Consider the following 13,188-nt stretch of genomic DNA (forward strand, 5'->3'; position numbering starts at 1 on the left):
TACACTCAAACATCTGAAAACCAGGGAACAAAGAGTTATAGTAATGCAACACACACACCAGATCCACCCTCATCTTCGCCAGTTCATGCCCATGATAAACTAGGAAAGGCCATGTAGAAGTGGGAAAGTCATGGGACTCTGAGGAGTGCGTACACCAGTTCAAGGTAGGAAGGGGTAGGTGCATGGAAATAGAGAGTCCTTATGCCAGATTTGGCCTAGTGTATGGAGAAGGGGCTCTATATGACCATCTGCAGCATTTAAGGTTCAGAGAAGTGGAATGCAATGTTCTCTGCTGAATAAGATCACCCCAGGCAAAAGAGTATAGCCTACAACAATAGCTCTCAGAAGTGTGAACTGCTCCATTCATTTCAGTGGGCGTTTTCTTTCCTCTCCTGTGATTTCAGTGTCTGTGAGGCTATGGCATGCATGGAACAGGCCAGTTCCCAGCTCCCCATCCTGGTCTCAGTGCTGCGGGATCAGGTTTTGAATGTGGGACAATAATGGGAGGAATAGAATTGTAGGAAGTTTTGGGGGCAGAGCTGAAGCCCTTCCCTATATCCTCCACTGAACAACTGACCCCTTCCTTGCCTCCCCACATTCCCCTACACTCATCTAACCTCCCCTTTCCTCTAGAAGCAACCCCCCTCCACCACCACCACAAGGCACAGCAAATTGCAAGACAAACTGAATAAGCAGGTGGATTTTAGAGCACCTTAAAAAGTCAATGTTTTAAAAATAAGTAACTCTAAATGTTAACTATAGCAGAGCTGCCGCTCAGTAGTGTAATTGTGGCCATCCAACATGTGACAGACTATAATCTTTGCAACTCTGACCATAGCCAGGTGACTCAAGCCAGGAAATAACTTTCTTTGGTGCAGGGACCATGTTCACCTATGTGTTTGTACAGTTTCTAGTACAACAAACCTTCAGCCTCATGGGGGCATCTGGGCACTACTACAAAATAATTAAAATTACATTTTAATGTGTTCATTAAACTGTAGTCAAATCACAATAAAAAGGACAGATTTATTATTATTAATGTGAAAACTGAACTCTTCAAAACAGCAATTTTGCATAGAACCGAGAACTCCAAATGACTACATTAATAAAGTCAACCTGGAAGTCAGGAACAACAAAATTAAGGTTCAATGGGCAAACTTATTTCTTCCTCCTTAGTAATATAATTACATGATTACACTATTTCTAAAATGCATATTATAGTGTAATAGGGTCAACTGCTTTCCGAGCACCCCCTAGTAGTCAGGGCTGCCTCTGCAGTGCCCTGCCTCTTTTTTTCCCCTTTTTCTGGCTTCTTAAACTACACACACAGAATGATAGAATATCAGTGATGGAAAGGACCTCAGGAGGTCATCTAGTTCAACCCCCAGCTCAAAGCAGGACCAATCCCCAACTAAATCATCCCAGCCAGGGTTTCATCAAGCCTGAATTTAAAAACCTCTAAGGAAGGAGATTCCACCACCTCCCTGATAATCCATTCCAGTGCTTCACCACCCTCCTAGTGAAAAAGATTTTCCTAATATCCAACCTAAACCTCCCCCACTGCAATTTGAGACCATTACTCCTTGTTCTGTCATCTGCTACCACTGAGAAGAGTCTAGATTCATCTTCTTGGGAACCTCCTTTCAGGTAGTTGAAAGCAGCTATCAAATCCCCTCCCCGCATTCTTCTCTTCTGCAGACTAAATAATCCCAGTTCCCTCAGCCTCTCATAAATCATGTGCTCCAGCCCCCTAATCATTTTTGTTGCCCTCCGTTGGACTCTCTCCAATTTTTCCACATCCTTCTTGTAGTGTGGGGCCCAAAACTGGACACAGTACTCCAGCTGAGGCCTCACCAGTGCTGAATAGAGGGGAATGATCATGTCCCTTGATCTGCTGGCAATGCTCCTACTTATACAGCCCAAAACGCCGTTAGCCTTCTTGGCAACAAGGGCACACTGTTGACTCGTATCCAGCTTCTCATCCACTGTATCCCCTAGGTTCTTTACTGCAGAACTGCTGCCTAGCCATTCGGTCCCTAGTCTGTAGCAATGCATGGGATTCTTCCGTCCTAAGTGCAGGACTCTGTACTTGTCCTTGTTGAACCCCATCAGATTTCTTTGGGCCCAATCCTCTAATTTGTCTAGGTCCCTCTGTATACTATCCCTACCCTCCAGCATATCTACCACTCCTCCCAGTTTAATGTCATCTACAGTCCAAAGGAAAGAAGTTACTCACCTTGTGCAACGATGGTTCTTCGAGAGATGTGTCCCCCTGTGGGTGCTCCTCTGCATGTGTGTCTGCATCCCTGAGCTGCTGATTGGAGATCTTTGATAGCCGTGTCTGTTGGGTCTGCACATGCTTTCTCCCCTTGTGCCGCACCACGAGGCTAGCCAGAGCACGTGGGCTAACTCCCCTTAGTTTCTGCTCTACCACAGAGTCATATCAAGAACTCTGAAGTAGAGGGGAGGAGGGCAGGCAGTGGAGAACACATAGGGACACACATCTCAAAGAACCATTGTTACCGCACAAGTTAACTTCTTCTTTGGGTACGTCTTCCCTACCCGCCGTATTGGCGGGTAGTAATCGATTGGGGAACGATTTATCACGTTTCGTCTAGGTCCCCATCGACTCCAGAACTCCACCAGAGCGAGAGGCAGTAGTGGAGTCAACGGGGGAGCCGCGGCTGTCGATCCTGCGCCGTGAGGACCCGAGGTAAATCAATGTAAGATACTTCAACTTCAGCTACGCTATTCACATAGCTGAAGTTGCGTATCTTAGATCGATCCCCCCGCCCCCCAGTGTAGACCAGCCCTTTGAGTAGTGTCGCTATGGGTGCTCCACTGTAGGCAACTCCCAAGCAGTAACCCCCTTAGAGACTGGGACTTAGGAGTTGGGTTGGTCACAGATGATAGTATTGTGGAACCAAAGATGGCATCAGAGGCAGAGTCCCCGGCGATCACATAATGTTCTGCAAAGGCGTGGACTAATGCCCCTGTCGCCACTCTGCAGATCTCTGAGATGGGGACATCCTTAGAGAAGGTGACAGATGAGGAGATCGTTCTCATGGAATTTTGTTCTGATTTACCCCCGATGCAACAATCACTTCAAAAGGGTTGAGAATGGTGCAACTTGGGGCAAAAACTGCCCTACACCTTCTTTAGCGTCCACCTTCACCAAGAACCAGGGAGAAACATGTTTTGAAAGCTGCAATTTTTGTTCTTGTAGAACCTGCCGCTAAAGCCATTAGACTTAGGAGTTGCTCCGCTTTAAAAATTTACTCTGACATTTACACTGAATGTTCAACTTTATTACACCCCAGTCGTAGATAATTTCAAATGCATATTGAATGAATGCAATGCTGGCTGTGTGGACAGCCACTGTCAGTAGAAGACTTTTTAGGATTCTCAAGTGTTAGGTCCTTATACGGTAACTGTAAAAAGGACTGGTGCCCAATAAGAACGTACCAACTTAACTACTTGTATCTTTTAAAAAGATGATGTAATTCAACAATAAGCTACATTTGGCACACTTTTCCCATTTTCATTACATAATTTAGCTCAATGCTGTCAGCTCAAATAGCTTTTGGGTGAGATTTTCCTTGAGAACAATTTTTATTTTAAGTTAGAAATTACAGTATGCAGAGCAAATACAAAAGATAGGTCATTGAAAAGAGATATGGTTCAAGGAGATCTTCTGATGCACCAAATATTTTCAGCATTTGACAAATTCCTCAGTAGTGGGTCTTCCTCTTGAATATTTTGGTCACACGTATCCAGAGTTGATCATACTCCTTTGGCACCAAAAGGCTGGTTGTCAACTGGGCCAAATTAATCTGTGGTATAATTTACTATAGTGTGAACTACTGAGTCAGTAAATCCCTCTGGTTATATTAGCAAATTGCCCTCCAACCAGCAAAAAACACCTTGGGTTCACAGGTTGTGATCCACTTCCTATAGAACCTGGTTCCAAAATGTAATATAAATAAGAGGTCTCACAATAGCATAGTATACTTTTGATTATTGAATACAAACATTTATTTGTACTGGTTCCTAAATAAAAGGCGATGGGTTAGCACTGATCGTGGACACTTCCCTCGCATGGACACATAGGAGAAAATAATAGACTGGTTTTAGTCATCTGAAAAAATCATTTTAAGGTCTTCTCAGTAACTGAGCACACTACTCTGTTCACGGCATACTGTAATTTGGGAACCTTTTGAAGACAGCTTAATTGGAAGATGTTACATTTGCTAAAAAGGTCTGTATCAAATACATATAACCATACACTACTGGCCTTACCAAGTTGGAATATTGCAAGCTTAAACTTCAGCCTTCACATCTGTTTTAAAGATGAGAGCAACCGCAAAAGGCTGTATTTGACCATTTCTGTTTTATGGTCATTTGAAATGCTCTAAAATTGTGCTTTGTGATACCAGTTTACTATAATTTCTGTTCCCTATAAGAAATCATACTGAAAACACCATTAGAGAGAGCATGAACTGCTGCTAAGCATCAACTATTAGTCTCCAGGGCATCCAGTAGTTACTGTACTGTACCTATTTGGACAATTACATCCAGGAATCCACTCACATTTACCATTATGCTTATTCAGTTCAACTATGCTTTTATTCAACCATAAACAAAGATCCAGACTTTTTTTTAAACATTCAGCGCAGATTTTTATTTCAAAACATATTAAACATTATGTTTACAAAGGACTATGACGCGCATACAATACTGTGTTAAAAGCTTTTAATAGCTGCTACAGGAAACCTATTTGCTAGGAAACAAAATGTTCTGAGTAGTCAAAAATAAATTAAGTTTTTAAATAATTATTCAGTCAGTTCAAGAGTTCTTACCAATAGCAACTGATATTTCTGTTGTTCCACCATAGACAGGCACAGGGGTTATCTTTTCAAACTATTATACACGCAGTAACAATTATAAATTACCAGTTCAGGTATTATTACTTTGGAATGCAATTCTTATTCTGACGATGTATCACGTTAATTTACACACAAATTTGTCACGACAATGGGCAGTAGAAGTTACTTCTCCAAATCCCACAAATAACTTAAAATTGGAGTGCACACCTCAAGTCAGGCACAATAACCGATTCTTTGTAATTCAACACATCTGTGGTGACATTAACCAAACTAGTCTTAGAATCCAATATTATACAGTTTCTTTGGATTTAGTTTTAGCCAAACTAACATATACAGAAAAGAAGTTATGCTGCCCTCCTTTCAAAACACCAAATATTGGTGAGTACATATATGCTAATTGCTTAGCTCTTACTCAGTTCAAAAACAAAAACAAAAAAAGTCTTAACTTTCACTGAATGCTGCAGAGTAACATTTTATTACATTTTTAAAAAGGTGAACATTTGACTGAATTTAATGCATGTGAAATAAATCAGACTGACGACACTGAAGACATCCATCCCCAGAGCAAGTCAGTCATGAGCAGTAAGAAAGCAATAATCTTCACTGACACTGCTTTGACAAGGTACTTCTAGAAGAGAGGTGCTCTCGGCTCAGACGAGCAGCAAAGAGGCCAACTGTGGTGGTTTTATTTATTATTCCAGCACTAAGGCCTAGATGTCAATTTGTTTTTTCATTGAACCGACTTTTGTTCTGATGTAACTCTGTATCCTGCTGTTACATTGTGACTATGTCAAAGCCTTGTGCAGGGAATGAAAATTACTTTTACTAGAAGTCTAAGACTTGTTATAGTTCACCCTCATCCAGTGACGAAAACAAAACACCAAAAACAACCCCCCCCACACACACATACACAAGACTGGACTCAGTAAAACAACAACAGTTTTAAATTCAACATACTGAAAACCCATCCGAACCATAAAATGAATGCTGTATTCCACTGGAAAGGTGTCAGATCTATTTTCCTCTTCCACCTGCTTTAATTCCAACATGATTCTAAATGCTGCCATCTTCAGTACTAGAATATAAGCACTTAAGCATGTGCTTAAGTCCATCACTATTTAGGGCAGCACTGAAACACACACATGGCTTTAATACAGACTTCAATGGGATTTGCTCTAGAGAGAAATGCTTTCCTGAGTCAGACCGACTGCTGTAGCAGCATACCCTCTGAATCTTGGAACCTATTTTACAAAAGGCATAAAGCAATAATCTCCAATTCTAGTAATTCATAAATACCAGATACTAAAATGTCATTCTATAAGTGAGGGAGGAAAAAAGAGTAACAACATTTGGGGATTTGAAAGCCTGATATTTCATGACCTATTAAGGCTAGAAGTGCTCTGGTGGACCAGTGCAACTACTTTCAGGACCAACAGGCTCTAAATTCTGGTTCTTGAGCTGTTACTAGAAAGACTGGTGTTGACTAGTTTTGTACCGCTATTACATCAGAACAGTTTATTTAGTCACCTGATCAGATATTTGCTAGTTTCTCCCCAGGCTCTTTACCTATTTATTGTATGCCATACATAGACAGTTCCAGAAAATGTTTCTCTCTACTATATACACTGGCAACACATTTTATTCCTAGGAATCACAAAAGAAAGTTTGTCAGTTAAAAATAATTTGAAGAAAAGCAGACTATGTTCATATGTATACACTTAAAAAAACCTAATGTGGAATCCTTGAATATCCTCATTACTTCTGATTTTTAAAAACACTTAGCTCATTTTTCACGCTTCATAAAATACCTGCTTTATCTTCATAAAATACTTGTACACATTCATCATAAAGCATGAAGGAACCTGACTAAAACTGACAGTAAGAAACAATGCCCGATTGATTAAATCCACATGACTTTAAAAACTATAGGCTATTTTATTTCACAGAAAACTTGGGAATGAAAGGGGAATTGCATTGTTACATTCTGTAATTCACTGGAGTGCCCAAAGAGGAAGAGAAAATACTGTTTTTATTCTCATATAAGAAACCAAATAAGAGAAGTGAGTTCTGGAGAAGATCCATCTGTAGGTTTAAGGCATGTCAACTGTAACTAGAAGAGTGGAAACCATTATTCTCTCTTTTAAGACTACAGGCTTCCCTGAAACTGTCTACAGAAAATTAAATGTTGGCATCGATATTAACCATAAAGTCTTCTAACTTTAATTTAAAAAAATACACATCTTTAATGCAAACGTATTAAAAAAAGTATAGTCTATATTCACAGTAGTTACCATAAGTCCAGCATTGTGCTCTGGAGTGAGAGTGTCTGCGCCTAAGCAGACATATCACACACAATACAAACAGTCTATATATGTATGAAGGCAATGGTGGGCCATTCTGCCACTCAGGGACGTGAAGTGCCATCTTGGACACTTGCATCATGGTGTCCTTCCAGCCTCACTGTATTAAGTCTACTGGGGAGACAGCCTTATAAGTAGTCTAGTGACCCTACTGCTAGGGATTAGCACTGCAGCAATTTTGTTTTTTTTTAAGGAGATGAAGAGTTTAACCCTAACTGTGGACCGAATTTTCATTTACATTTTTTACAAAGGTGTTACTGTTGAATTTAGGCTCCGTCTTTTTAATAGAGGATTTAACATTTTTGCCGTATTAACTTTTTTTTTTGGAAATTAAGATAAACATACTAAATGCTAACACTGGAGACAGCAGTAAAATTTTCTACAATTTTTTTTATTGCAGTCTGCAGTTTTGTAAAATATTACTGTTTCCTAATCCAATAATCATTAACTAAAATTCATGTGCCTAAACACTCCAATTTAATAAAAAAGGAGGAAATAAATCTACTGAAATGTATGCTAAAAACCATTAGTACCATAGAGCTATTGATAACTTTGTACTTAGGAAAAACCTAATGTGCTAGAAAAACATGACAGCATCATGGCTGACACACCTTATGTTGTCATCATTATTTCACTGCTGAGTACCATCTCATGACAACCAATAAAAATATAAGCATTCCTTTAACAACTCATTAACATGACTGATTTTGTATTGCACACACAGTGTTTACTTTGACTATTATTCTAAATCAAGCCTCATTGTGATAGAGGCTATAAATATGGCGTAGAGGGAGGGCCCTATTCAGAATGCCACTGCACAAAGAAGGGTCTATAAATCATTTTTCCTGGGATCTATAACTGTGTTAAAAATTACTCAAAGATGTTTCTTTTCATACAAGGTATCATATTCAGAATTGTTTTTTCTTCCCATCCCCTTTGCTCCCCTTTTTTAAAAGAACAACATGGATAAAATTAGTTTGGTAATTTTTAAGTTGCTGGAAAGTTGATTAAAAAAACCCATTTCAGATGTATGTTTCCAGAAATGAAAATGGATGTTAAAAATGAAAATGTGCAGGTCATTAGATCCTAGTGACAATTTATTTTTTGAACACTAACAAACATTCCGTTAAAAACATACTTTTCCATAAGGCATCTATATGTAAAGTTTCTGATTTTTTACATTTGTTAAGTAAGCATGTGGGTGATTGAGTATTTTGACATGGTAATTTTAAAAGCAGAGTTGACTCATTACTATATGGTCACTGAGCCTCATGCCTCAAAGGGACATGGGACACAGTCTTTGTTCCTCAGATATAGACATGGCACAAAGTCTGGGATCTTAAATCTAGGTTTACTGTGGATTTACAGCTTTATTGTGTTATTAATGGCAAATATTAGTTGACGTTGGAGACTGGAAGCCTCAAGTATTTGTTTTAAAAAAAACCGCATGCATAAAAACAAATAGACAATGCGTATCGTATCAATGCTATACACACTGATGGATTTTTTTCACATTGGGAAAGGAACATTTCAAAATAGCAACAACATGTCTTCTCAGTTTATTAATTTTTTTTTGCTATTATTGAAGATACTTGTGTTTGAAAAAGAACTCTCCTCCCATAGCAGCGATTCTTCTCTGTGATTATAGTAAAGAAATCAGCCTTTGTTTATGACATCACTATCTGGTAGCATGGAAATGACTGACATCACAAATTCAGTAATACAGGGTTATGAAAGATCAGGTTAGATGTGAACATGCTATCTAATGTAGAAAACACTTAACACAATCTTTAATATTTTTACACTTTTCTCTTCCTGCTTTTTGCTCACTATTAAAGCTTATGGATTCTTGTTAATTGTATATATTTTAAGCATTTTTCTCTCAAGTGACAACCCTTTTCAGAAGTTGCCTGGGTACACCATGACCTGATTAACCAAAACAGATATGCAATGCTGCTCAGAATGGTAGCATACACTAACATAACAGAACGTAGCAATTTCCAAGAGTCTATCATTCATATACTGGTCTGTATACTACAGGAATATTGACACTCAGTGAGATCCTGACTTTTTCTATAATTGTCATTTATGAAACAAAATGATGTTGAATAATGTAAAGGGTCTAACTTTGTTCCACGGAAGCAAGGAAATTCAAAGTTAGGGCAGTTATTCCATCCAGAACTACACAAATTGTGCCCATGCATTGCAGCACACTGAACTGATCTCAAAACACTGCAATACATAGGGCACAAAGGATCCAGTCTTAGAAATATTATCTATAAATACATGTACGGTCACATCAAAAAACTAGTAGCGATCTATAACAACCTCTCTCACTTGGGTCTATGATATGGACAGATTTGTACTATAGCTGTTTTATAATGCAAGGAGAGATGAAGTGCAAGACATGGCCTGTATTTTGTATAAATCAGAAAAGAAGAAACCCTGTCATAAATTCAAGGTAGAGTCAATCAGGAATTGAATGGTTTTGCTCTGGTATTAAAAAAAGAAAAGAAAACCATATCACCTACATAGCAGCTTATTTATTGTACCTGGTGCCTGATGATCTGAATGTATTCTTTGACCAAGTATTTGGGGTAAAAAAGTTTTGCTCGCTGTATCCGTCTTTTGAGTCTAAGAACTTACACAAAAATAATTTAATTACTTTTTTGGTGCCAATAAACCACTATTTCAAACCTGCATCAATAACCAAGGTATGAAAAGCCTTCAGTGCCACTAAAACTGCAATTTAAAGCCAACTACAGTTTGGGGGAAGGGAAAAGAAAAAGAAAAAGAAAAAAGAAAAAAAAAAGCTCTAGTGTACTTCAATTTGGTGCCCAGGACAAGACGACATTTTAGGAATTTGAGATCTCTGCTTGTCTTGTGCTTTTCCCCTTCCCCCATCATCTCTCACCTTCTTGATTATGATTTCTCAATAAATGAGAATAAAAAAAAAATTGTGCGAACACAATCATTCAGCATCTTCCAAATACTGTAATTAGATATGGTAATCCAATATTACTTCTGCCTGGAAATATTTAAGTCCTTTGGTTAAATTTGGCAAGAATCCATTGGGACTTCGTGTACATCATCTTACTGAGACCCTGGTGCATTAAATTAAGCTTTATCAATAAACCAAAACAGAACTAAGTTTAACTGCAAAAGTGAACTCAAGGATTAAACTGTTTTTACAAATACTCCTATTCCACGTGAGGATAACTGATACTTAACACAATCTGCAAGTGGAAGCATCACTCCCTGACAGTATAAACACTATTAGTGTACCATAAATAAGCTTCAAGTGTTATTAATTGAATGGTGACTGTCACACCTCTCAAAAGAAATGCTTTGAGAAGCAGCAGATAATTATACTATATTTTCTTTTAATAGCAGGTGCTTCACACCTTTAAAAGTTTTAGCATCTCTACAAGTAAATACACCCTTAGATCAACTAAAGATTTCAGCAACAAAAGACTTGGGGGTTTAACTTGTTTAAAATTACTATAAGTCTAATAATGCAAACATCCAAAGAAATAAAAGCCAAGTTAGTCATTTCAGCAGATGGCAACCTTGATTCAGTGGATATTACTTGTCCTTCTTAAGATCTTTGTATGAAGAAAAAAAATCTACATACAAGGCATCTGAACTTTAAGTCTATGTGTTAATATGCAAAGTGATGGGAAGCAGACAGTCTCTGTTGCAAAGGCAAAGTGCTTAATAATGTAAGGCCAGCAGATGTGAGGGTTTGTTTTAAACTGTGCTTCACTATGAGCTGTCACTAGGCACAGCTGGAAGAGGGACAGAAGGCCACGACTGTTCTGAACTCTATCCAGGTAGAAGAGTGTGACAACTTCATGTTGATCAGGTGCAAGATGGTGTAAATCTCACTCTGTGGCCATTTTAATCTCTTCAGGATTCTCTCTAGATGGCCTGAAAGAAAATATTCACTTACTAAGGGAGAGCAAACAAACAAAGGGAAGAGGATTATGAAATGCATAGTTGCAAGATTACCGTATATTGTGAGACTGCATAAACATGGAAAGCTTTAGAACATAATTGCAAAACTAGACAGAAGTTTGCCATGGGACCTATTCTTTATTTTCTGTTCATCTGAGTAGCCCCCATTGGAGATATCGGTTTTATACGTATGAGTAAAATGCAGGATCAAGCCCACAATCGCTAATCTTGCCCCCTTATGTTATTTATATCAATGGTTGCAGTCACATTCTTTACACTGCTTTGGAAACCACAATCCACCCCCTAGTTTTTATTTCTAGAGTATTATAGAAAAACAAGTTCTTCCTAAAACCCTTTCGCAAACCCACAATGAATAGTTTTCTATTTATAATAAGTTTGTTTGTTTTTACACGGTCTGTGATTCACTCCACATCACACTAATCTATTACTTACTGATATATCTGCAGAGGCCATGGTGTTTGTGATGGGGTGGGAACTGAATTTGTTGGACTCACTAACATGGCACTGTATATGTTAGAGGCAACCACCAGTATACAAAGCAGTATGGGTCCTATGATCGCGCCTTCCAATCCTAGGTAATATGCTCCACCAGCTACTGCGAGGCCTGTCAGGTAGGGATGGCCACCTCTGGAATTACAGCATAAGGAGAATAAGTTACTATAGAGCAATATTTTATAACCACAAATATCATTATTTATGGAAATGTGGATTGATTAGCAAATGTTATTTAGCATATCAAACTGATGGAACTACAGATTGCTATAAATGTTGCGAGTACAAACATTCCTGTATTATTAATTAGTATTTGATCTTGGTAATGTCCACAATGCAGTAGAAACTTTCCACATATTGTAGAAGGAACAGTCTCTGTTACAAGTAGTTGCCTCTAGGTAGGCTTCAGATTTCAAAATGAAATGCTCAAGGCTAATCATAAAACACAATCTTTGTAAAGATTTTTGAATGACAATTTATAAGATGGCTGGCAACATGTGTCTTCATGTAACCTCTAATTACTAAACGATGACATGTCATGTGTGCCCTAAAATGTACGCACGCTAACAAAAGTAGTTTGTAGATTCACAACATTTCATATTCTCTCATTAGAATTCGTTTTTATTTGCAGAATGGTAATGGGTAAACGAATGAAAATATCGTAAAGCCATTTAGGAAACACAGGCTTGGGAGCAGCCTAATAACTCCTCTCAAAGACTGTAGCAAGTATCTCAAAGACGATGCCCTTATGTATTAAGGCCTGGCTCTCACCATCACTGTTCTATACAGCAATACTAAAGCTGCCATTCAAAATACTGCCAATACTAAAGCCCTGCTTCGCTAAGGAAATCCTACAGCAGAAGAAGCCAACACTACATATAAAAGATGGCAAATGAGCCACTTGCAGGGAGGTAACCACATGATTAAAGACTTGGCACGATCCCACACACAAATGTACGATGGAAAGGCATCCATGAGTACAGCTGGGTTAGAGAAAAAGGAGGAATATCTGATTATTTTCAAAAAGTTTCCTTTTAAATTCAAAATTAAGCTGAAACTTGAAATTAAAACTTGGTCCATAGTTGTTTAAAAAGAGGAGGGGAAATTTCAAACACATCTAAAAACATCAGGGAAAAAATTATTCAAAATTTCAAAACTTTCTACCACTCCTAGTAAAAAAAACCCACCCCCCCAACTAGTTAATCTAGTATCTAGAAACCACTCCTAAGTGATGTGTCCTAAAGAGATGATTAAAAATGAGTCAAAATGAGAATATTTTATCTGTTCCTCCCACCACTGCCATACTTTAGGAGTTCAAATTAAATGGAACAGTTCCAAAGCACAAAACTAAAACCCAACCAACAGTATTATGCAAAAAACAAAACCTAGCCTGCTGTGCATACTTACAGCACATAAGCTAGCATACTGACAATAAATAAGGAATTGTGTGGAGAAGCTTGCAGTAAATTAAG

General features: G+C 38.2%; 1 protein-coding gene across 2 annotated transcripts in view; it reads right to left on the reverse strand.

The window, feature by feature from the left end:
• Nucleotides 1-9,159: 9,159 nt before the first annotated feature.
• Nucleotides 9,160-13,188, reverse strand: part of TMEM245 (transmembrane protein 245) — a 126,581-nt gene continuing 122,552 nt past the window's right edge. For both annotated transcript variants that reach the window (XM_034761374.1, XM_034761373.1), the window contains 2 exons: nt 11,657-11,851; nt 9,160-11,176 (listed from right to left, as the gene is read on the reverse strand). In XM_034761374.1, coding sequence (XP_034617265.1) covers nt 11,131-11,176; nt 11,657-11,851 — 241 coding nt within the window. In that variant the 3' untranslated portion in view covers nt 9,160-11,130. The remainder of the gene's footprint in view (nt 11,177-11,656; nt 11,852-13,188) is intronic.

The sequence above is a fragment of the Trachemys scripta genome, chromosome 2 (genome assembly GCF_013100865.1).
Source record: "Trachemys scripta elegans isolate TJP31775 chromosome 2, CAS_Tse_1.0, whole genome shotgun sequence".
Taxonomy (NCBI): domain Eukaryota; kingdom Metazoa; phylum Chordata; order Testudines; family Emydidae; genus Trachemys; species Trachemys scripta.